The 22,129-nt window shown below is 37.4% G+C and overlaps 7 protein-coding genes and 1 long non-coding RNA gene across 12 annotated transcripts; 2 read left to right on the top strand and 6 right to left on the bottom strand.

Moving 5' to 3' along the window:
• Window positions 1–513: 513 nt before the first annotated feature.
• LOC130496984 (uncharacterized) lies at window positions 514–2,421 on the top strand. Its single transcript, XM_056989756.1, has 7 exons — window positions 514–562; window positions 630–704; window positions 783–901; window positions 1,242–1,525; window positions 1,608–1,990; window positions 2,076–2,150; window positions 2,231–2,421. Exons 3-7 carry the CDS (start codon window positions 810–812, stop codon window positions 2,333–2,335), a joined length of 939 nt encoding a protein of 312 aa, XP_056845736.1. The 5' UTR covers window positions 514–562; window positions 630–704; window positions 783–809; the 3' UTR covers window positions 2,336–2,421.
• Window positions 2,422–2,671: 250 nt separating this feature from the next.
• LOC108809913 (uncharacterized) lies at window positions 2,672–5,511 on the bottom strand. 4 transcript variants are annotated; one of them, XR_008936017.1, is made up of 5 exons: window positions 4,748–5,511; window positions 4,623–4,676; window positions 4,431–4,531; window positions 3,773–3,854; window positions 2,672–3,111 (listed from the first exon to the last, which is right to left on the bottom strand). It is a non-coding gene; the product is annotated as an uncharacterized LOC108809913 (long non-coding RNA). The 4 variants fall into 4 exon arrangements; XR_008936018.1 differs by having other exon boundaries at window positions 2,673–3,074; XR_008936019.1 differs by lacking the exon at window positions 2,672–3,111 and having other exon boundaries at window positions 3,545–3,854; window positions 4,748–4,918; window positions 5,335–5,507.
• Window positions 5,512–7,517: 2,006 nt separating this feature from the next.
• Window positions 7,518–10,927, top strand: LOC130494570 (condensin-2 complex subunit H2-like). The gene is made up of 11 exons (XM_056989594.1): window positions 7,518–7,921; window positions 7,999–8,098; window positions 8,366–8,472; window positions 8,550–8,692; window positions 8,780–9,215; window positions 9,289–9,443; window positions 9,526–9,684; window positions 9,747–9,839; window positions 9,923–10,024; window positions 10,111–10,266; window positions 10,335–10,927. The coding sequence occupies exons 1-11, from the start codon at window positions 7,753–7,755 to the stop codon at window positions 10,713–10,715; spliced, it is 2,001 nt and encodes a 666-aa protein (XP_056845574.1). The 5' UTR covers window positions 7,518–7,752; the 3' UTR covers window positions 10,716–10,927.
• A 635-nt stretch (window positions 10,928–11,562) lies between these two features.
• LOC108807668 (RING-H2 finger protein ATL2-like) lies at window positions 11,563–13,343 on the bottom strand. Its single transcript, XM_018579929.2, has 4 exons — window positions 13,339–13,343; window positions 13,197–13,221; window positions 11,942–12,740; window positions 11,563–11,603 (listed from the first exon to the last, which is right to left on the bottom strand). The coding sequence occupies exons 1-4, from the start codon at window positions 13,341–13,343 to the stop codon at window positions 11,563–11,565; spliced, it is 870 nt and encodes a 289-aa protein (XP_018435431.2).
• A 315-nt stretch (window positions 13,344–13,658) lies between these two features.
• Window positions 13,659–14,255, bottom strand: LOC108807667 (RING-H2 finger protein ATL2-like). Its single transcript, XM_056988969.1, has one exon. It carries the CDS (start codon window positions 14,253–14,255, stop codon window positions 13,659–13,661), a length of 597 nt encoding a protein of 198 aa, XP_056844949.1.
• A 1,804-nt stretch (window positions 14,256–16,059) lies between these two features.
• Window positions 16,060–17,108, bottom strand: LOC108810213 (RING-H2 finger protein ATL2-like). Its single transcript, XM_018582343.2, has one exon. The coding sequence runs from the start codon at window positions 16,819–16,821 to the stop codon at window positions 16,261–16,263; it is 561 nt and encodes a 186-aa protein (XP_018437845.2). The 5' UTR covers window positions 16,822–17,108; the 3' UTR covers window positions 16,060–16,260.
• A 205-nt stretch (window positions 17,109–17,313) lies between these two features.
• LOC108810212 (putative pentatricopeptide repeat-containing protein At3g16710, mitochondrial) lies at window positions 17,314–19,401 on the bottom strand. 2 transcript variants are annotated; one of them, XM_018582341.2, is made up of 2 exons: window positions 17,679–19,401; window positions 17,314–17,585 (listed from the first exon to the last, which is right to left on the bottom strand). In XM_018582341.2, the coding sequence occupies exon 1, from the start codon at window positions 19,282–19,284 to the stop codon at window positions 17,803–17,805; it is 1,482 nt and encodes a 493-aa protein (XP_018437843.2). In that variant the 5' UTR covers window positions 19,285–19,401; the 3' UTR covers window positions 17,314–17,585; window positions 17,679–17,802. The 2 variants fall into 2 exon arrangements, with proteins under 2 accessions (XP_018437843.2, XP_018437844.2); XM_018582342.2 differs by lacking the exon at window positions 17,314–17,585 and having other exon boundaries at window positions 17,716–17,884; window positions 17,989–19,401.
• Window positions 19,402–19,926: 525 nt separating this feature from the next.
• On the bottom strand, window positions 19,927–21,465 carry LOC108838830 (probable acylpyruvase FAHD2, mitochondrial). Its single transcript, XM_056989857.1, has 7 exons — window positions 21,244–21,465; window positions 20,980–21,145; window positions 20,761–20,813; window positions 20,615–20,677; window positions 20,439–20,489; window positions 20,253–20,370; window positions 19,927–20,131 (listed from the first exon to the last, which is right to left on the bottom strand). The coding sequence occupies exons 1-7, from the start codon at window positions 21,349–21,351 to the stop codon at window positions 20,013–20,015; spliced, it is 678 nt and encodes a 225-aa protein (XP_056845837.1). The 5' UTR covers window positions 21,352–21,465; the 3' UTR covers window positions 19,927–20,012.
• Between the last annotated feature and the right edge of the window lie 664 nt (window positions 21,466–22,129).

Below are 22,129 nucleotides of genomic sequence, written 5' to 3'. Positions count from 1 at the left end.
CAAAAGGATTTGTATGACTGGGCCGAAAAGAATCCTCCTCCGGGTACTATGATGGTCATAGACGGTCATGAGCAACTGGGATGGTTAGCTTTTACACTTTCCCACTTTGAAGATAATGGATATAGAATTATTCTTGCATACCCTCAGCGTGACCTAGCCACACCTTTTCCACGTATCTTTTCTAAACTGTGGGATCAGAGGCAGACGTATACATATAATGGGTAAGGTGTCACATGTCCCCTACTCTTTTTAGTTTTTTCTTGAATAAATTCATAAATTGTAGCTTAATAAATAAGCATAAAAATTGCTCCCAATTCAAAATTGTTTTTGTTATTTTTATTAGTCCGCCCCCAGCTGAAAACGTGTCTAGATCCGCCATTGAGTGGGATTGGGATGCCTTAATCTCAGATGAACAGGAGGTGACAACACCAACAACAAGCCTTGTTGTTAAGCACGACAAGTTCTATGGTGAATCTCCCTGGTCTTGCTCAGTATGCTCTGGTGCTGCCCAAGCTTTGAAGATTTCACCACCCATCTCAAGTCTGTAGAACATGAATTTCGTGTAAGCATCTCTCTCTCTTTGGATTTGTGTCATTTTGCCATTTGTCTTAAATATGTTTGTCAAGCAGGAGTGGGACAGGCATGCTAGAAAATACGGCCTGGATCGTACTAACCGTAATAACTTGCCGTTTGGTCGATCACAGGTATATGTGCTTAAATCATCCGATCTCATTTCAAAGTTGATATTTGTAATCTCTTAACACTGAACTTTTCCACCGCAGGAGTTGGACTTGCTGCTTACTCAAGAGATGCTTAGATGTCAAGAGATGCTTCAGCAGTGCCGGCTCGGTGGCTTTAAGCCTAAAGACAGACCTGTAACCTTAGAAAGAGTCGATCCAAGGCAAGTTGACATTTCTTTTCCTTGCATCTAATGTCCATATATCATGATTTTGGATTTACTGACTTAGGGGGTTTGATTCTAAAGTATTGAAGGAACATTTGAAGACAAGAAGAAGAATAAGTTTAACTGGTTGAATGTTAATAAATAAAACTACCTACTAATGTGTTATCTTTTGTTAAACATGGGCAATTCAGTCTTAAAACACATACATATACCTTTTGTTATCCAAAGTTTTATATTTGTCATGCTGCTCACATATACAACAAGGCTGCTTGTGACAAAATGACATATTGCCTGGTTTGATATTATGATCTTGATTCTGTTTGTTTGATATTTGCAGGGGAATGAACGAAGTAGAGAACATGACAACGCAGCAGCAGCATGAGGAGAAAGAGGTAGAGAAAGCTTTTGTGCTATGGGACATGGGAAACTGTCCGATTCCAGATGGTCACGATCCTCTTACGGTGGTTAGGAAAATACAAATGGCGGTGGAAAAGTCAGGCCACGTCAGCCGCAATGGTGAGATCTCCATCACTGCCATCGGCAGCAAACTAAGAGAGATCCCTGGTGAAGACGTCATGAGGATACTCTCTTCGTTTGAAATCTCTTTTAAACATTCCCACCGTTAGTCTTTCTCTTCCTCTTTTGTCTTGTGTATATATTTTTTTCATGGATTAGGGTTTAGATTCAGCTTTCCCTCGCGCAGTCTATACATATGATTTGGATGAGTGGGCCGATGCGAATCCTCCTCCGTGTACTATGATGATCATAGATGAGCATGAGCGAATCGGATGGATGGCTTCTCAACTTTCCGATCTTGAAGATGCTGGATACAGAATTCTTCTTGCATATCCTCCTCAGCGTGACCTAGCAGCCACACCCTTTCCACGTTCCTTTTCTAAACAGTGGGATTGGGATGCCTTAGTCTTTGATGATGAACACGAGACAACAACAACAACAACGAGCCTTGTTTTTAGTCAGGGCAAGTACAATGATGAATTTCCCTTTGCTTGCGAAGTATGCTTTGTTGCTGTCAAAACCTTTGAAGATTTCACCGCCCATCTCAAGAGTGTAGAACATGAGTATGGTGTAAGCATCTCTTTCTCTCTCTCTGGGCGCTGCTGCTTGTGTCATTATGCCATTTTCTTATTATTGTATATGTGTTATCAAGCAGGAGTGGGACAGTTATGCTAGTAAAAACGGTGTGGATCGTACTATCCGTGAAAACTTGCCCTTGGGTCGATCAAAGGTATATATATGTTACAATTCATCCAGTCTCATCTCAAAGTTGGTATTTGTAAAATCTCTAACACTGATTTCCACTGGCAGGAGATGGACGTACTGCTTATCGAAGACATGGAATGGCGTCTTATGAAAAGGAAGGAGCATAGCCACGGCTTACGTAGTCCTCAAACCAGACTTGACCTCTTTTGAGTCCCAACTAATTTACTTAGCTATGAGTTTTGGTTTTACCTTGACTTGGGTTTTATTCTAAAGTATTGAAAGGAACATTTGAAGAAGGAAAAAAAAAAAAAAAAAAAAAAAAAACATTTGAAGAAGGATAAGCTGGGAGATCAAGCGAGAAAAGGGTGTTTCGATTGTAAAATAAATAAAACTACTTGGTATTGTGTTATCTCTTGTTTATCCTGATTGTTTTGTTTAAACATCGCACTTCAGTCTTAAGTTTTTTATTTGTCATTTCGAAAGTATGCTTACCTTTTAGATACTTAGTTGCTAACTGTCTAGAGACTTGTGACAAACACCCAGAAAATGTCCAAGCACAATAAAGTCGTATTGCATTTTTGTTTAATCCCAAACTAAAAAGACATATTGTCTCGTTGGTTTAACATTCTAAAAGTTTGCATCTCTCCAAAGTTTTGTGTTACCCCATAGCCCTATTGGAAAGTCTAGTTTATATCCGTCATTACGAAAGTAGGGTCGTCTCTTCAGAAGATATATAAGGCTCTCACAGAATACCAAAAAAAGATTGCATAAACGGAGAGTCCGCGCATGAAAATGTGTTGGCCTTAGCCTACTCTTGCACCCGAGCTTGATGAGATTAAATACCTTAAAACTCTCTTTAGAGAATCTCGGATTTGTTTATCTCCCTCGATCTTTCAATCTTCGTGCGGACTCTCTCTCTTGCAAAAGAACCGATCACGAGAGCAAAACTCTGTACGGATAGATATCCTCACAGAGTATGATCAAATCTTTAAACATACATACACGAAGCCAATATAGTTCAATTGGGTCAAATCTGATTAGTTTAATATACAAATTTAAAAATAACGCTAGTAAATTTGATACATACCTAAAATATAAATATATATCTATTCTATTAATTCTTCAACATGTCCAATTGATAATAAGTTATGTCCATCTTTTAATTTTTATAACTGCACCTAAATAAGCATTATTTGTTATAGACCCGTTTCTTTTAATTGCAACGATCTATTTCTCCAAAATTTAACTGCCTCTCTTATCTCTTCCTATTTTAACGATGAGACAAAAAATAATTGCAACGATCTCTTCCTATTTATTTAACTGCCTCTCTTCCTATTTTAACGATTTTCAATATATCAATATATTGAATTTGAATTAACTGCAACCTTTAAAGTAACTGTATATGGAACAAAATCAGAATATTCACAGCATCAAATCTATTACTTTGCAACTATTTTTCAAATTCGACATTGCAGAGCAAATATCCCCTCATATTTGCAACTATTTTTCAAATAAAAACCAATTTATTAAATCATAAATCACATAGATTCCATCGCCATCCTCTCTTATAAATATTTTCCTCCATTCTATACTCAAACCACGCTTCCTATAATCACTATTCCTAAACTTAGTAGCTCCAGAAATTACCTTTAAGCATGGAAGTCACAACTTTGGCTGACATAAGACCATTCAAGTCAGAATGGCGTGTTCAAGTTAAAGTGCTCCATACCTGGAAGCATTACAACAAACTTTCAGGAGAAACATTGGAAATCATTTTGTCTGATGAACATGTAAGTTTCATCACTTATCTTCAATCAATACTATTTGTTTTTCTCATCATTCTTAGCAAATCAATATATCATGTACGCCTATCTAAATCAATATATCTCTAATTGTAATGTTTAGTTTGCTGTGTTTTTTAGGATTTCTTTGTTGTGTTTCTTAGGATTCTCAAAGCTGTGTTTTTTTTTAGGATTTAAACTTATTTCAGTTACTTTCAAACAATGTAGTAATCTGCAAACGTGTGATGTTTTACATTAAAATATCTCTAATTCATTACTACAAGCTAATCAACTTAACAGACATACAAACATTATATGTGTTCATTTTCTTTAGTAAACTAAATAGATTCAGACAACAGACAATCATATTAACAACATTCAACAAACACGCAAGGAGCATAACAGAATCAGCAAACAACTTCCGGATTCTATTCCTGACTAATCCTGGTCTATTCCGTTCCTGAGTTCTAAGACCTATTGTATTCCTTAATCAAGTGCTAGCTAAGTTCCGTTTAGTCACTTACATGTTAAGCCAATGGAAAATGTGAACATCCCTGATTGCACTCCATAATCCTTTTATCAAGTTGGAAGAACTGTTTTTTTCTCCATTGGCTGTCTCAAGAAACTGAATGAAACAAGAAAAAAAATTGTATAAACCTGAAAGTGATGAGAAGAATTAAGAAAACAAGAAGAGAAGATCATAATAAAAAACTTACGGAATGATCTAAGAGCTCGGCCAAAAGATCCATGTTAATGTGCTTACTTAATCCCTGTATTAAGAGTTCAAGACTCAAAATTAGAAAACACGAGAAACCTCAAAACATAAGATATATTTTGTTACCTTGCTCTCATTTACTCTGGTACAAGCTTCGATAGCTGTGGATCACCTCTGAGCTATGTTTTGATCATATCGAGACAAAGAATCTCAGATAGGTTTTCGTCTATCATACTTCACAGACATAAATTAACTTTATCCAGAACAGCTTCCATAAGATTCTTTTTTCATTTGATCCTGCATGTAAATTTAAAAAAAAAACTATTATTTTCAGATCAGAAATGATTCCAGCTCGAAATATGAGATAGACAATAGAGATTTCTAGACAAGCAATCTACACTACAAGCAAAACGTAAATTATTATTTTTAGAGATCATTTTTTCTAGCAGATGTCTAGCTCAGATTTTATTGATGCTTCTGATAGTTTTCTAGAAATAAAAACTATTATTTTCAGATCAGAAATGATTCCAGCTTTGCTCAAAAAAAAAAAATGATTCCAGCTCGAAATATAGTGAAGATGATGCCACTATAGAGATTTCTAGACAACAATTTTGGATTGTAACAGAGAGACAATTATTTAGCAGCTCAATCTACACTACAAGCAAAACGTAAAGTATAGATCGATGAGGACGAGATAGCCTTTCGATGGTAACTGAGATAGACAAAGATCCGATTATGGATCTTCACAGATCGATGAGGACGAGACAGCCTTTGGATGGTAACTGAGATAAACAAAGATCCGAGTATGGAGCTTCACATATCGATGAGTTTGAGACAGTAGAAAGAGACAGAGATATTTTTGTCTTAAGTTTCGATCTGTAATATGTCGGCAGCTGAAAATAATGTCTTTTTCTAAAAAGGGTTTTCATTCACCATTTGGGCCATTAGTCAGATTAGTAATTAACTAAACTAGGCTTTATTAGAATAGATTTGGGCCTGTACAGAAAATATGGAATCAAAATTTACAAACCCATTTTCAATTGAATGACCAAAATCAACAAACCAAAATTTACGTACGAGGAGTATTCACGTACATTGAATTTGTCAAATTCCTCTCAGCTATATTTATCAACATATTGCTATATCAAAATAGTTGGTTTTGAATTTGTCTTTTGTTATCTTCTTTTTATAGAATCTAAATATAGCATGATTAATTTACTATTTTCGGAATCTAAATATAGCATGACTAATTTTATATTTTCTTCATCTCCTATATATACATCTAGGATCTTTTCAAAATTTCAGCTAAACCATTTCCATAATTTAAAATTTACAACTAGATTATACATATTTTTCTTTAATCTTCGACAACTACCAGTTTTCAAAGGTTAGATTTTCTAATATTAATCGAGACATTGATAATTGTTTCCTTCAATAAAGGTTGGTATTCATATTTCAGATTTTGAAATTGTCTTTTATCATATTTGTTACAGATGAACAGAAAAAATATGGAAAAAGGTGACAAAGAAGCTTCACATCAAGAACATCATTTTGGTAATATCGAGACAAAGAAGGCAAATCAAACTTCACAATATCAAGATTGGATGGAAATTAATAGAGAGAACAAAGATAAAAGAATGAGTAACCTGTTTACAAACTTCAAACAAAAAGAAATCCATTATATGCATTTTCTTTTAAATCATAACAAAAAATTGACCAACTACACAGATTTACGAACTGTTAATGGAGTTTTGTATCCAACTTTTGAAGATGCTTATAATGCTCTTTTTTTTTGAACTACTATTTTTTCTTTAGGGATTTTTTTATTTCTTTGTAAGCTTTCGTCCAATAATAATTTCATTTCAATGTTCAAAATAAGAAGACTAATCATTTTGAGAAAAAAAATACACAAGTAAAATTAGAAATAAAAATAAAGATTTGCCCAAAACACACATATCTGATACAAAAATATATATATAATAACAAAAAAAACATACGCTTAGAAATGCAATTTCAATAAAACATACAAAACAAAACATATACCCGCCCTCTTAGGGCGGGTCACAATCTAGTTCAATATAAAACTTTGTAAATATAAACTAACTTTTTATTCGTATGGTTGGTTTACAAACTTTGATGATTGTAATAGTTTTTTTTTAAGTAATAGTTTTTATTTAGTTTAATAGCGCCTTTGAAACTTAATCCAGCTAAGTGACAGGTCCAATACCGAACCAATTATAATCTCGCCCGACTATACAATTGGTTTTATGGTCGATCCTGGTTCAACTATTGGGTCGGTCTGGGTCTATAACACTGACCAATGAGTCTAACTAGTGTAGCTTGATTAGAAAAAAAATCGAACAAGAACAGTGTATCTTGATAATCAGACACAATTGATTAAGTACCATATAAAAATAACAAGTTTTATTTTTTCACTTACACATGTAACAAACTTCCAGAAATGGGTATGCCCGTATAAAAGCAAAATAAAGAACGTAGATATTACAAATAAACAAAGACGAGATCGCCTACAAAAATGCTGAAACTCACAACTCCAACATATAGTTTTCGTAAACTCAAAAATGTCATTGTTACCATTATGCTCTTTGGGAGTTATCAATCGTGAAAGAAATGCGCGGCTGGCAAAGAAAGCTATTGATGGAATGTATGTTTCGTTCTTAATTTACAGTTCCTCCAATTAGGCTTGTTGAATATGTTACGGGCCCACTGATACAAATCCATATGAAGTATGTTGTTAAATATATATATATATTCCTGAATTTTATAAATATGAGCCTGATAATAGACGGACAAAGCCCAAATGAATAAGGCCCACAACACACAGTTTCCAACTCTAATGCAAAGCGGGAAAAAAATCTTGAGAAGTCAAAATATTTCGTTCTCTCTCTCTCTCTCTTCTCCCAAACTCTTATCTCTCTCTCTCAAATCTCTTCAGTCTCTCACTGTTCCTGAGTTGAACTCTTGTGTTTAATTCCTTACCTCCCTTACCCTCCTAGAAAGTTTCATCTGAAAGAAAGCCTCTGATTCATGTGGAAGTTTCTCATTTAAATTCCCCAATCCACTGTTTCTAGGGTTAATGAACTGAACTATCCCAATCTCGCGTACAGAAAATGACGAGCCACGGCGTCGAGAGGATTCATAGGGTACAGCCGGAGAGAGATTTGGTCGCGAATTGGGAAGTCGATTTGTCGGAGAAGCTAGAGGAGTACCTCCTCAAAATCTGCTCCGGCGAACTCACCGGAAACGAAGAAGAAGACTCGCCTGTCAATTTCGCCGAAGGTACCAATTTGATTTATATGGGTCAACGAAAGATTGGATTTTGATGTGTTTGTTTGTTGTGGTGATGGGTATGTAAGCTGCTTTGCTGCTTCAGGGTTCGGTTCAGGTTTACAGCAAGAAAGTGGAGTACTTGTACAACTTGGTCTTACGTACTTTGGAGTTTCTATCCAACCAAAGGTTCCTCCTTTTTGTTAGTTACTCTAAACGTCTTCTTAGTGTTTAGAGTTTGTTTTTTGTGTGCTCATAAATGAAGTGAATCTATAAAAGTGGCTGCATCTAAAAATGCCTTTTATAAAGTGATTTTATTTGCCTCTCAGCCTCGTTTTGCAATTATTTTGAGTAATGATAGTATCTAAATCTAACAAACGGCTACAGATTAATGAGTTAAGAAATGTTCTCTGATTGATTCAATTGTTCTTTGCTATTTTTTTTTTAAATAAGCAGAGAGCAAGAAGAGTCCAAAGGTACATCAAACGAGGCTGAGGAGAGCTCCTCTCGTCTGGTTGATGAAGAAGAAAATGACCTCTTCTGGAACGTGGATGACATCCCAGGTAGTTCAAGTTCTTAAATTTTTTAAGTTCACTCAAAAGAGACTGATTTCTAACCAAAGATAGTGTTAACGATGTAGTTGACGCGAAGAATAGCTTGGACAACTCGGTTGGCGCTGATTCCTGTCCTAGTCAGTTTGTCAAGCCTCCAGCAAATCTAGTTGTTCTTGAAGGTGACTGTTTGGATACTAGTGGTGACGGAGGAGAATTGGAATCCTATCTGGTATATTCGCATCTTCTTCCATCCCTTAAAATAGAAAGAGCTTATGGGTTTTGAACTCTGTTTTGTTAACTTTCCTTTGTCTTGCAGTTAGCAACTACGCATCTCTACCGAGACTTTATTCTGTTAGACCCTTGTGATGCTGTAGCGGTGAATGAATTTTTAGGTGGTAGCTATGCCAGTAGTAAAGGAAAGACCAGTTCTCACAAAGGCAGCTCAGGTCGTAGAAGTTTTCACTCACCAGTAGGACGTTCTGGAGGAGGTAGTGGCCGTAGATCATCTTTGGGAACGAATCAGGGCACCAAGGTTCAAGATGCTCGGAACTGTGACCAAGGGTCTTCCCCTCCTCCTCCTCCTGTTTTTGGAGATGATGATCATGGTTTTGACATGGATAATGATGACCATGGAGGAGGAGCCATGGATTTGTGTGATACAGATGCTGATGATGATGAAGATGAAGATGATCCGTGGAAGCCGTTGAATCCACATGAACCAGGGAAGTTGAAAGTGAAGCCTTTCAAAAAAGGTTGGTAGATGAATATTGTTTTGTTACCTTAACTTCTAGCTCATTGTTTTACTTTTTATATTTTCTTGAGCAGTGAAAAATTTGAGAAAGTTTGGAGGGAGCCTTACCAAAGACCATATCACTTCCATGTATCCTCTTGCTAGACCTAACGGTCCCATCAGTACAGAGCTCACCGGAGTTTGGGAGAAGCGCCGCAGAGAACCACAAGACATTCCCTCTTACGAGAAGGTCTTTGTTTGCTCTAAACCTATTACCTGTGATATGTAATGCAGACAACAAAAAAAAAACTGATAGTTTTTTGGTTTTTCAGCTTCGAGCATTGCTTGTTAACGGAGGAAACCTACCTACTACTGATGCTAACGGCAATGACAAGGACGGCGTTAAAGATAACAACCATGATGGCGGCGGCTTCCATGATTTTGGTGATGATCATGAACCTGCGTTCATGGATGAAGATGGTCCCGTTATGGTGAGTAGTTAGTTCACTAGTTTGATGCAACCCTTATCCACTTAATCTGTAAATTCATGCAGAATGATGGTGATTTCACAAACTACGATGGATTTGGAAACGAAGAGGACTCACATTGTCAAGAAAGCTTGGAAGATCTTTGCCGCTCTCACCTGGTAATCAATCCTATGTCAACATGTACTAACTAGACTGAGGAAAAAAAAAAGCTGAAAATGTTCTTTTGTAAATATTTTTGTAGGATGCTCTTCTTGCAAACATAGCTAAAAACGAGAAGCAAACGGATCTGGCTGCTAGGGTTTCATCGTGGAAACAGAAAATCGAGCAAAACCTAGAAGAACAAGTGATAAAATCTCTTTCTTCCTATAGTTTCTGTGTTTGGAAGTCAAGAGAGAGAGAGATTCTGATGTGTTTATATTATATGATCAGGAGCTACACCCTCCTTTTGACATTCGTGAATACGGTGAAAGGATTCTTGATAAGCTAACTGTTGAAGAGAGTGGACACGTGGAGGCCTTTACCGATCTAATGCAAGACCAAGAAAAGCACGATGTAGCTCGAGCTTTCTCTGCACTTCTCCAGTTAGTAAGTTTCTGTATGTTCACCTTAAAAGAACAAGAAACCATCATTTGATATATTTAATGTTGATTCAGGTGAACAATGGAGAGGTTGATCTCGAGAAACCTGGCAATTCGGTAGGCGAGCCAGTTTGCTACACAGCGGCTAATCCTTTCAGCGTACGGTTGCTTAACGATGGTAACAGAGAGACTGAGAAAAGAGGAATGGATTTACCTAGGAAACGAGCTAAGTCTCCAGTAGCCAAAGGGAAGTCTCACGAGTCACCACCACCGAAGAAGGCGAACACAACGTCTTCTGTGTCAAGCCAGAGGAGGAAAGTTTCGTTGAAGATCAACAGCGTGGGGGCAAGATGCAAACCTAACGGCAAGAAGAGAGGAAAAGGTCGATCTGATGAGGTGGCAGTAGTAGGCGAGGGAAGTGAAGTTTCTTCAGTTAAAAGCTCTGTGGGAAGCTGAGGAAGGCTAGTGATATTGTGTGTGAACAGATTAGAAATGTAGAATGTAGTTTAGGTGTGTGGGTATTTCTATCAGACAGTTAGGAAACTCTTGTAACTGTCTGTTATGTAATTTATGATGAAGGCCTTGTCTGAAGTAGTAGTATTAGTGTATGTTGTAATAACTATGAAAATTCCACTTTTGAGGATCTTTCAACGCATTGCTTTTGGATACATTTAGATGCCTTGTTCGATCCATTTCAACTTGTAACTCAAAATTGTACCAACTTCAACCGAATTAGTTTTCGAACTATAATTAGTTTAAGAAATGAGCTGCAAAATGTAAAGAGAAATTCTTTAAGATACAGCACAAAAAGATTTTATTATAAATATAGTAAACAAAGTTTAAAATGACAAAAATATTTATAAAAGAGGTAAAATACCACATATTCCCTTAAGATTAACTAATCTATAGTTAGTGTTTAGATTTAAGAGAAAATGGTTTAAGATGTAGTTTATGATTTTAAAAACAAAATTCAAAAAAGATAAAAAAAGTTTGAATTAAAAAATGTATTTTCTTGAAAAGACCTTTTTAACGAAATAATTTTGGTCATTTTCTTTGTATATGTTTGTTGGTCAAATTTAGTTAAATATTCTAAATACTAGACAACAAAATACATACACTCCATATATTATATTAACCAGAGCCTAAAATGAATTCTGTTCCAAATAAATATTTTTTATACATATTGGCTGATCCAGTCGATTTAAATCGAATTTTGAACAAACATGGATACACCCTGCCCCTCGTTCCAAATAAGTATAAGAAAAAAATTTATAAAATTTACCTGAAATACAATAATCAATAATCAAGAACACTCCACGTGACGGAAATCACTTTTAATCTCTTCTCCTCCCCGCAGAGCCGTGCCTACTGTATAATTAGAAAGGCATTTGCCACAGGCCCCTGCTTGTATATACAATTTTAGGGCCCCCAAATGTGAAAGCATGCTCATCAAATTGGTCTTCATTCTAGCTAGAGTGCTTTGCGTTCTATTTTAGATCCCTTTCTTTTGTTATTTTTATTGAAATGTATACTTTATAAATTACTTTATCCACAGCTTGATACTACTTTTAAGATTATGATTTTGTTTACAGAAATTTAATTGTTTTAGAAACTACATTGATAATGTTAAAGGGCCCCGATTTTAAAATCGCCTTAGGTCTCAATAGACCTTCGCACGGCACTGCCTCCCCGCTCAATATCCAATTCGTTCATCACTACCCCGCAGCTCGACGACGACTGATGCGGAGCTCCGGCAAAAGAAGACGGTGCGCTTCTTCGATCTCTGCTCAACATCCGAGTAAAAGATAACATCCGACGACTCCTCGGCGGCAACGGCAACGAGTGATGATTCGCCAACGAATCCCCTGTCAAAAAACCATCTTCCAACTCTCTGAAACTCCTTCTCGACATCTCAACCGCCGGTTCAGTTTCAGAAACCGGTTCAGGAGAAATCGCGATCACGGTTTGCTCCTCCTCTTCCACCATCGTCACACTCGGCTCGACGAGAGAGCGGCAGAGAGGACAAGTGGAGTGAGAGTGAAACCACATATCTATACATTCAACGTGAAACGCGTGTTCGCAACCGGGCAAAACCCGACCCGACTCTCCCTCCTCGAACTCGGAGAGACAAACGGCGCAATCCATCGGATCCTCCGCGCCTGAGAAAGTGAAAACGGGGAGAGATTTAACGACGGCGGGATCGAGGCCGCCGCGCGAGGGGATATGAGAAGGATCGATGGGGACGAAAACCATTGCAGGGCTGCGGCTGCGGCTGAGGCTGCGGCTGCTGCGGATGTGATTACTCCTAGAACGGCGGAGACAGCAGAGATCGTAAAGAGAGTAGAGGGTGACATAAATGAAGAATAAGAAGATGATTGCAACAAAGACTGTTATGAAGGGGTCATGCTCTTCGTCGTCGGAGTGCATGATTCTGATGGCCAATGAGAGATATTGAGAGAAGAAGTGTGGTTTTAAGGAGTACTATCATGAGAGATTGAACAAAAAAAAAAAAAGGAGTACTATCATGAGAGTCAAGAGAGGTTCATGACTCATGAGAAAGATGACGTCAAAGTTGACACGTAAAAAATATCCCGTTGACCATTTGCACTTTTTTTTTCCTTTTGTTCCATCAATATTTAATTTGGAGATACTCAAATTCAAGGGAAAATGCTACAAAAATACTCTGTTTTGCCAAAATTCCAAACAAAATATCACCTTCCGTTTGACCAACTGTATTCTTATCTTCACCAAAATATACCTTTCTATTCAAATAAATAATTTTAAGTTGGATTTGGTTTAAATTGGATAATTCAAATAAACTTACGTGAAGTTTATATTACGATTTTGTAATATTTAGATTTCTAGTATACGTCCAAAATTTAGAGAATTGATTAAGTTATCTACATTATTAAATTGTATTTATTTTTATGCTCACACATCAAAAGAACTAAACCCATTTAAGCTGAAAAAGTTTTTAAAAAATTATGATCTAGCAAAAACAGATTTGCGATATTTGAATAAAGCTGAAAATACAAACAAAATCTCATATAGTGATTGTAAAATCAATAAAAAAAGTTACGCCATTTTCAAATTAACGAACCGACTGTCAATCAGTGAATTGGTATTACATAAAGTTTTTGTAGAAATGAAAAAAAAATAGAAATAAATTATATTAGAACAATAGAAACAAAATTCTTATCCCATTTGTCTATTTGAGTATTTTCTAAATGATTCCATCCTTTGAAAAAATTTAAACTAGTTATATAAATAACTATATTAAATTTTTGAGATTGAATTGTTAATATATTTTAGCAATGAAAATGATGTAAATATTGGTTATATTCGCTGTAAATAAATATCAACAATCAAGACCACTAAGGAACATCCACGTAGCAGAAATCATTTAATCTCTTCTCTTCCCCGCTCAATATCCGACTCGTTCATCATTATCTGGCAGCTTGACGACCGCGACTGAGATGGAGCTCCAGCAAAAGAAGATCCAGACCGTGAGGTCGAGTCCGGTTCAGTTGCAGAGACCGGTTCATGAGAAATCGCAATCACGATTTGCTCCTCCTCCTCCTCCTCCACCATCGTCACAATCTCGACGAGAGAGCGACAAAGAGGACAAGTCGAATGAGAATGAAACCACATATCGATACACTCAACGTGAAAAGCGTGTTTGCAACCGGGCAAAACCCGACCCGTCTCGCCCTCCTCGAACTCGGAGAGACAAACGGCGCATTCGATCGGATCCTTGTGCGTCGCGTCGGAGAAAGTGAAAACGGGGAGAGATTTCAAGACGGCGGGATCGAGGCCACAAGAAGCAGGAGAAGGATCGGTGGCGGCGAAGAAAAACATTGTACGGCGAATGTGGTGACTCCTTGAACGGCGGAGACACCAGAGATCGCAAAGAGAGTGGATGGTGAAATATATGAGGAATAAGAGGGAGAATGCAATGGAGACTGTCGTGAGCATGTCATGCTCGATGGCCAGCATGATTCTGACGGCGAATGAGAGATTCAGAGAACATGTGAAGGAACAAGAAGTGTGGTTTTTATAGTACATTATCATGACATAAAAAAGGTTCATGAGAAAGATGGCGTCACAGTTGACACGTAAATGTTCTCTTTGACCTTTTGTACTTTTTTTTCCTTTTGTTACGTCGATATTAAATTTAGAGGGACTCAAATTCAAGGGAAAATACTACAAAAAAACACTCCCCATTTGCCAAAATTCCAAACAAAATATCATCTTCTTTTTGACGAAATTACTGTATTCTTATCTTCACCAAAAATATTCTATTTTATTAAAATAAATAATTTTATAAGTCCTTCTATGACTAAATTATAGATTTCTTATCATTTTTAATGTTACATTATAAGGAAACTAGGACCTGGAACTCTATCTAATTTATTTGTTGACTAATAGTTTATTAATGTTTCCGAATGAATTTCGAATCTGAAAAATAAAAAATTATGCATAATATTGGAACATAAGCTTAAGAAAAAGTTCAAACTGATGCACCTAAACATGAATCCTAATAAAACACATAGAATTGTTGGATGTAATATCATTTATGTAATTGTTCTTATTTTTTTATCATATCACATTAATCAGCATTAAAGAAAAAGAATTATGAACAAACCTGGTTTAGTTTGGTTTAAATCGGATAATTCATTTTATCGTATCCCCTCTTGATGTAGATTAACATTCAGTGAAGTCCAAAAGGATTTCTTCACAAAATCTAAATCCCCTTAGACAAATAAAGATTCATAAGACACAAAGCTCAACAAGCTTCTTGACCAATCTTTATAAGTTCTATACACATATACCTTCTCGACTATCTATCTATACATTGATTCTATTTCTAGAGAATACTATTCCAGTTCAATACGCCAGTGTACAACTCTGCTTCAATGCAGTATCTTGAAGATAGAAACAAGTCTTCAATGCAAAAAAATGTCTGTCAAGAAGACATGTCCTTGGACATAAATCATTACACAACTTATGTAGCTGACGAGGTATAGCAAAACTTATATTGCATCTGAAAAGTTGCAATCCACAACAATACCATAGGTTTAATATTGTCATACATCACCCTGAAGCAATATCAGTTTCTTAGTAACCTGTGTGTACTCTCCCTTAACTGCAACTGCGCCATCATATGCTCTGAGATCAAAGTATCTCCAACTCCTCATGATTCTCACCTACGCTCGTTTTGTAAGAACCCATCTTCTTTCATTTTCCTAAACAACGTATCAGCTTCATGAATTAGGCCTCGCCTACAAAATCCCGATATCATTGTAACATTAGGCTTCATTTTCCTTGGGAAAAACGCTACAAATTAAATCAAAAGCATCTTCCACCAACCTTGTACTGTATCATTGTAGTGTATGTTACAATACTAACATCCATTTTTCTCTTCCGCATGTACTCAAATTTCATCAGTGCTTTCTCTACTTTCCGGTTATAACACAGACCATCTAGCAGAACGTTGTAGGTCCTGATATCGGGAGGCGAGGCTCATTGTGAGAACCCATATGGTTGAACACTTCTTGTGCAACATTGGGTTTGCACACTAGACAATAACCCTGGATAAAAACGGTGTAAGTGACTGCGTTGGCAGCCAATCCTTTCTGGGACATCTCGTTAAAGAGCCTCACACCGTCATCTGCCCTCTTGGACTTGCAAAATCCATGCATGAGAGGTAGTATAAGTCACTAAACATTTGGTAAGTCTCCATGAAATAAAACATTCTCATAGCTTCATATAGGCGAAACCGTAAATGCAGAACCCGTTGATCAGTGAGTTGCAACTGAATTGTTAATATATTTAATTTGATTTCTTAGCAATAAAAATGCTATACATCAGTGCATCTCTTGTTGTCCAAAAAACAAAGAAACTACAAATCATGGTTATCCTTTATGTTAATATATCAATGATCAACACCACTAAAAACATCCACGTGGCGGAAATCACTTAAGTTCTTCTCCTCCCCGCTTTATATCCGACCCGATACCGGTTCACGAGAAATCATGATGACCGTGACTCCCTTCTCCTCCACCGTCGTCATCGTCGCCGCGGGAGGAAGCTCAACGAGGGAGCGGCAGAGAGGACAAGTCGAGTGAGAATGAAACCACATATCAATACACTCAACGTGAAACGCGTGTTTACAACCGGGCAAAACCCGACCCGTCTCGCCCTCCTCGAACTCGGAGAGACAAACGGCGCAATCGATCGGATCCTTCGCGGCGGAGAAAGCGAAAACGGGGAGAGATTTCAAGACGGCGGGATCGAGGCCGGTTGAAGGGGTTACGGAAGCGGGAGGAGAAGGATCGGCGGCAAAGAGAAACATTGTGCGGCGGCGTTGGTGGTTATGGCGAGCGTGGTGACGACTCCTGGAGTAGCGATCGTAGAGATAGGAGAAGGCCATTATTATGCCTAAGGTGGAGAGGGTTACAATGGCGAGTAGCGTGAGTCTGACGTTCGCGTCGTAGGTCTGAGAATCAGAGATGTCTTCCCCGGGCCATTGTTCCATCGGGTTATGCTCGTCGGAGTTCATGATTCTGGCCGCAACTGAGAGCTTCCGAGAGAGAGAGAGAGAGAGAGAGAGAGAGAGAGAGAGAGAGAGAGAGAGAGAGAGAGAGAGAGAGAGTTAAATAGCGAAGGAAGAAGTGTGAAGACAGTTCGTGTTTTTATACTGTCGTGAGAGAGAGTTTCATGAGACAGATGACTGCGAAATTGACTTCCTTTTGTGATTTATTTATTTATTTTGTTTCATCAATACTTAGTTTGTAACAAACTCAAATTCAAGGAAAAACGCTAATAATTGTATTCATAATTATATTCACCAAAAATATTCCTTTTTTATTAGAAAAATAAATATATACCTCCCTTTTATGGCTAAATCATAGATTTGATGAAAGAACAGAGATTTCTTAGCATATTAAAGCCACATTATTAAGAAATTGGGATCAAACCGGGTTTTTTTTTGGTTTAAATCAGATAATTTCTTCACAAAATCTAGATCCCTTTACACAAGTAGAGATTCATAAGACACAAAGCTCAACAAGCTTCTTGACCAATCTTTACATGTCCTACACACATACATTCTCAGACTATCTATCTATAAATTGATTATATTTCTTAAGAATACTATTCCACTTCAATACTCCAATGTACAAGTCTGCTTCAATGCATAATCTTAAAGATAGAAATTACCAGTCTTCAACGGAAAAAAGAAACTGTCCAGATGCCATCTCCTTGTACATGAATCATTACAGAACTCATGTAGCTGACGAAGGTATGGCAAAATCTTAATTGCACCTGCAAAGTTACAAATCCACAACAATATTGGAGGTTTATTATTTAACTATAACCAATACAACATACATTATCCTGAAGCAATGAGTTTCTAACCTGTAATATGCTATTAGCTGTGTGTCCTCTCCCCAAACTGCAACTGTACCATCACATATGCTTGAGATCAAAAGCATCAAAGTATCTCTAACTCCTCATGAGTTCATCTCCCGATGTCACCTACTCAAGACACACGCTCATTTGGTAAGAACCCATCTTGTTTCATTTTCCTAAACAACGCATCAGCTTCATGAATTAGCCCTCGCCTACAAAACCCCGTTATCATTGCAGTGTACGTCACAACATTAGGCCTCATCCCCTTGGAGAAAAGGCTACAAAACAAATCAAAAGCATCTTCCACCTTACCAACCTTGCACATCCCTTGAATAACAATAGTATACGTAACAATACTAACATCCATTTCTCTCTCCCGCATCTCCTCAAATATCATCAACGCCTTCTCCACCTCCCCGTTACAACACAGCCCATCTAGCAGAACGTTGTAGGTCCTGATATCGCGAGAAGAACCCATCTGGTTAAACACTTCTTGCGCAACATCGGGTTTGCCCACTAGACAATAACCCTGGATAAAGACCGTGTAAGTGACCGTGTTGGCAGCTAATCCTTTCAGAGACATCTCGTTAAAGAGCCTCACGCCTTCCTCTACCCTCTTGGACTTGCAGAACCCGTGTATGAGAGTAGTATAAGTCACTATATCCGGGACACAGCCCTTCCTCTCCATCAAATCCAACATCCTCATACCCTCATCTAACCGACCGTGCTTGCAAAACCCGTTGATCAGCGAGTTGTAAGTGAACACGTTAGGCTCCACAGACATCCCCTGGAACAGTTCCACAGCATCTTCCACCTTGCCAGCTTTCGCAAACGCGTCGATCAACGCAGTGAAAGTGACCACGTTCGGTCTAACCCTCCTCTCCATCATCTCTCTAAGAAGCAGAGCTAAGTCTCCCCATCTACCACAATCGCAAAGTCCTGTTACTAAAGCGTTAAAAGTAACAACATTCGCTCTAACACCGTTAGTTTCCATCTGGTTAAAAAGGTCCAGCGCGTGATCCACGTGTCTGTTCTTGCAAAGGCAGTGGATCAGAGTGGTGTAGGTAACGACGTTAGGCTTACAACAACACCCGATCTCCACCATCTTAACAAACAAAGCTACCGCGTCGTCGACTCTGTTCCTGTAACATAACCCGGTGAGGAGAGAAGTGAAGGTGAAGACGTCGGGTTCGAACCCGAGCTTGGTCATCTTCGCGAGGAAGGCGAGGGGAGTGTGGTGGTGAGGCAGAGAGGATTTGGATAGAGAGTTGATCACGACGTTGCAGGTGTAGAGATGAGGGGAGACTCCGAGGTTTCGCATTTGGTCGAAGAGAGAGATAACGACGTCGTTTCTGTCGTCCTCCTCCTCCATTGAGGTGATTGCGGTGAGGAGTCTGGTGAAATCGCCGAGGGAAGGGAGGGGGCGGGAGCGAGACATGCGGGTGAATAGATCGAGAGCTTCGCTGAGATTGTGGAGATTGTGGAGATCGGTTCTCAGATTGGAGAAAGCTCGTGAAGCGCAGAGTCTAGTGGAGGGAGGAGCTCCTGTATGCAGGCGATGTTTATGATGAAGAGGAAGAAGAAGGAACCTTTTCGCAATGGAACTACGCATTCACAAGCTACGACTCAGAAGTCATTTCGCTGTAAAACCCTAAACCCTACAGTTAAATCGTTCTCTAAGGGAGAGGGAGAAAGCTGGGAAGAGAGGCGTCTAAATTTTTCTTCTTTTTTTTTTTTTTTTCAATTTTAATACTACTTATTATTTTATTACAAATGAGATTTATTACATCATCATTTTACAACAATTTTTTTTTTGTCAACTACAACAATTCAATAATTTCAATTTAAGGTTGTGAGAACTCATGTCTAAAAATTCTATTTTTATTTTATGAAAATATCTTATAAATATTTATGCTTTTTCAGTTCTTAAAATTTTTTACTACTTTGCATAATTGATACTAAATCGTATTATTTGGAATTTTGAGTTCTAAATTCCGTATTATACATTTTTTTGCTGTTAAAATACTGATGTCTGAGTACCACAAAACTCTAAATATTTGATTGATTAAAAAAGTTTACCTGTGATAGGTAGATATTAAGGCTCTTTTGACCAACAAATCTTCTTCCAAACTCCAAAGTAGTTGTAAGACCTTTAGTTGATGAATCCATTTCTTGGTGTACTGTTTATACTTTGATTAAAGAATATTGATATACATCATTCTTAGTGATCAACAAGTTAACAAGACATGATCAATAGCCAGAGAAGAAATCAAGTTGAATGCTCTATCACTGAAGATTATACAATAACAAATCACTGTAAAGAAGATTCACAAACAAACACTAGGAGCTCAACAATGGCCTTACACGCCTACCGACATCGAACTGAACTTCAGAAAGACCGGTGATTCCAGCGTTTATCTTCTGACCAATCTTTACAGGTCCAATACCTTCTGGTGTACCTACACATACATAATTCACCAACTTTCTTCACAATACTATCCTGAATGTTCTCGGTTCTCAGATACAGTGAAATCAAACACTGACTCCGATGTTACAAGTGTTGGTTCCATCTATTATTACCTGTCAAGATGACATCTCCTCTGAAAAGGGTCATTACAGAACTTATGTAGCTGATGAGGTATGGGACCTTGTAGATCATATCCTTTGTCCAGCCCTTTTGTCTTATCTCATCATCAACCTATCACAGAGATTTGGAGTCATATAAAAAGGGACTAAACATAGCTTCATATAAAGAGGGATCCAAACCTTAAGCCAGAGTTCCAGGTTATTTGGATCGACCACCATTGCCTTTGGTAGCTTTAACCCAACAAAGGAAACAAAACTCAAGATTAGAAGCCAAACGGTTTGCTATTAGTTAAGCAAATAGTAATAGGTTATTTTTGTTCTGTACATATGGTAACAAGTTCCAGATGATGACTTACAACAGAGCTGATGGGAGTGAAGGTATCCTGTGCTTTCGCAAGTGTACATGGCAGACCAGATGCCTAGAGAAAACGATAATTTAAACAACCCTCATGATAAAACGATGTATGATAACTAAGTAAAGAATCACATAAGCTGTTTGTACCATGGCAGAAGCGTGGTATTCCTTAGCAGTCATATCAAGAGCAAGCGCATATCCTAACAAAATAATAACATTATTATACACATTAGAATGTATATGAATAAAATAAACATAGCAGAAGAGAAAAATACATACCAAAGCTACAAACACAAGAATCATTACATACTTTTATAACCATCAAAAACCTTAATGCAGACAAATGTGTTTGTGTGTTTAAAGTACCTCCGATGTAATCCATGGCTAACCGTTCAGGGACATCTCTAGCCTCGTGTCCAATCACTACAGCGAGTTCAACCTCGTGGTGAAGTGAATCCAGGGGATGAGGGATCTCTATCGTTCCACCGTTTTCTAAATACGAAGATGTTGGCTTCAAGAACACAATCGGATCCTACTTCCAATCGGATCAAAAACAGACAAAAGTAACAAGAAATCAAGATTCAAAGAAGAGGAAGTGAAGTGAAGATTGCAACAAAGTGTGTGTACTACCTTTGGGAGTGCGTTGCCAAGTTCTTTGGCGTATGAAGCGTAATTGAGACCAACGCCGACGATCTTCGTGCCTTGCTTGTACATCCTCTGGATCATCGAACTCGCCATCGAAGTCGTCGTCGTCTGGGAAAGATTCGTTGTTGACCGAGTTACCGAGTCCACTAGGTGAGACTAGACTAAGGGTCAAAGTGTGAAGCTTTAAAAGTAATTGGCCAAAAGTGGAAAAGTGTATAATGTATGGACTTAAATACTGCAAATGGCTATGATTCTCAAATTAAGACATCATGACATAACGACGTGGAATTTCTAGTCAAGACACTACAAAATAAGTGTTGAATTGTATCACTTAATTTGTATCACAAAACTAAGTGATTTTATTTTACATTACTTATCTATAAATGAGGCAAAAATACACAATTTAGCATCAGTTACGATAAATGATTTTATTATTAATAAATTTGGCATCAATTAAACAAAGTGATATAATTTATATAATTTAGAATCATTTAAACGAAAGTGATATAATTATATAAATTTAAATCAGTTAACTAATTGATGTATTTCTTTCTTGTGGTTAACATCAATTACAAAAGTAATACAAAATTTACATCAGTAACAATTGATTCTAACAAAAAAACTATATTAATGAATTTCTCTTTCTAAAATTCTATTTACAAATTCACACGTAACTATGCTTTGACCCTTTATATATTAATATCACACTATATAGTTACAACTTACAATATTGCATATTAATAACCAAGTCTTTTGGCTGATTAATATATGAATGAAAAGATTCCTTTTTCCAAACGCAAACTCATCATGTGGTCATGACCACGTAGCTTGTAATGTCAAAAATAATTAATTCACTATCCTAAAAAAATGT

Source organism: Raphanus sativus, chromosome 6 (assembly GCF_000801105.2).
Source record: "Raphanus sativus cultivar WK10039 chromosome 6, ASM80110v3, whole genome shotgun sequence".
Classification (NCBI taxonomy): domain Eukaryota; kingdom Viridiplantae; phylum Streptophyta; class Magnoliopsida; order Brassicales; family Brassicaceae; genus Raphanus; species Raphanus sativus.
The sequence above is the reverse complement of the archived record's forward strand: the minus strand, read 5'-3'. Positions and strand labels throughout refer to the sequence as shown.

What these genes read in the sequence shown, in the direction of transcription:
- LOC130496984 (XM_056989756.1), top strand. Translation starts at nt 810, where the DNA reads ATGCTTAGATGTCAAGAGATGCTTCAGCAGTGCCGGCTCGGTGGCTTT. An exon ending in TTAGAAAGAGTCGATCCAAG is followed by an intron (nt 902 to 1,241) that starts GCAAGTTGACAT and finishes TGATATTTGCAG; the next exon opens with GGGAATGAACGAAGTAGAGA. An exon ending in CTCTTTTAAACATTCCCACC is followed by an intron (nt 1,526 to 1,607) that starts GTTAGTCTTTCT and finishes TCCCTCGCGCAG; the next exon opens with TCTATACATATGATTTGGAT.
- LOC108810212 (XM_018582341.2), bottom strand. Translation starts at nt 19,284, where the DNA reads ATGCGTAGTTCCATTGCGAAAAGGTTCCTTCTTCTTCCTCTTCATCAT.
- LOC108807668 (XM_018579929.2), bottom strand. An exon ending in ATGGGTTTAGTTCTTTTGAT is followed by an intron (nt 12,741 to 13,196) that starts GTGTGAGCATAA and finishes CTCTCATGATAG; the next exon opens with TACTCCTTAAAACCACACTT. An exon ending in GGATATTGAGCGGGGAGGCA is followed by an intron (nt 11,604 to 11,941) that starts GTGCCGTGCGAA and finishes TGCGGGGAGGAG; the next exon opens with AAGAGATTAAAAGTGATTTC.
- LOC108807667 (XM_056988969.1), bottom strand. Translation starts at nt 14,255, where the DNA reads ATGCTGGCCATCGAGCATGACATGCTCACGACAGTCTCCATTGCATTC.
- LOC130494570 (XM_056989594.1), top strand. Translation starts at nt 7,753, where the DNA reads ATGACGAGCCACGGCGTCGAGAGGATTCATAGGGTACAGCCGGAGAGA. An exon ending in GCCTGTCAATTTCGCCGAAG is followed by an intron (nt 7,922 to 7,998) that starts GTACCAATTTGA and finishes TGGGTATGTAAG; the next exon opens with CTGCTTTGCTGCTTCAGGGT. An exon ending in GAGAATTGGAATCCTATCTG is followed by an intron (nt 8,693 to 8,779) that starts GTATATTCGCAT and finishes TTTGTCTTGCAG; the next exon opens with TTAGCAACTACGCATCTCTA.
- LOC108810213 (XM_018582343.2), bottom strand. Translation starts at nt 16,821, where the DNA reads ATGAACTCCGACGAGCATAACCCGATGGAACAATGGCCCGGGGAAGAC.
- LOC108838830 (XM_056989857.1), bottom strand. Translation starts at nt 21,351, where the DNA reads ATGGCGAGTTCGATGATCCAGAGGATGTACAAGCAAGGCACGAAGATC. An exon ending in TTGGCAACGCACTCCCAAAG is followed by an intron (nt 21,146 to 21,243) that starts GTAGTACACACA and finishes GATTGGAAGTAG; the next exon opens with GATCCGATTGTGTTCTTGAA. An exon ending in AGGAGATGTCATCTTGACAG is followed by an intron (nt 20,132 to 20,252) that starts GTAATAATAGAT and finishes ATGTATGTGTAG; the next exon opens with GTACACCAGAAGGTATTGGA.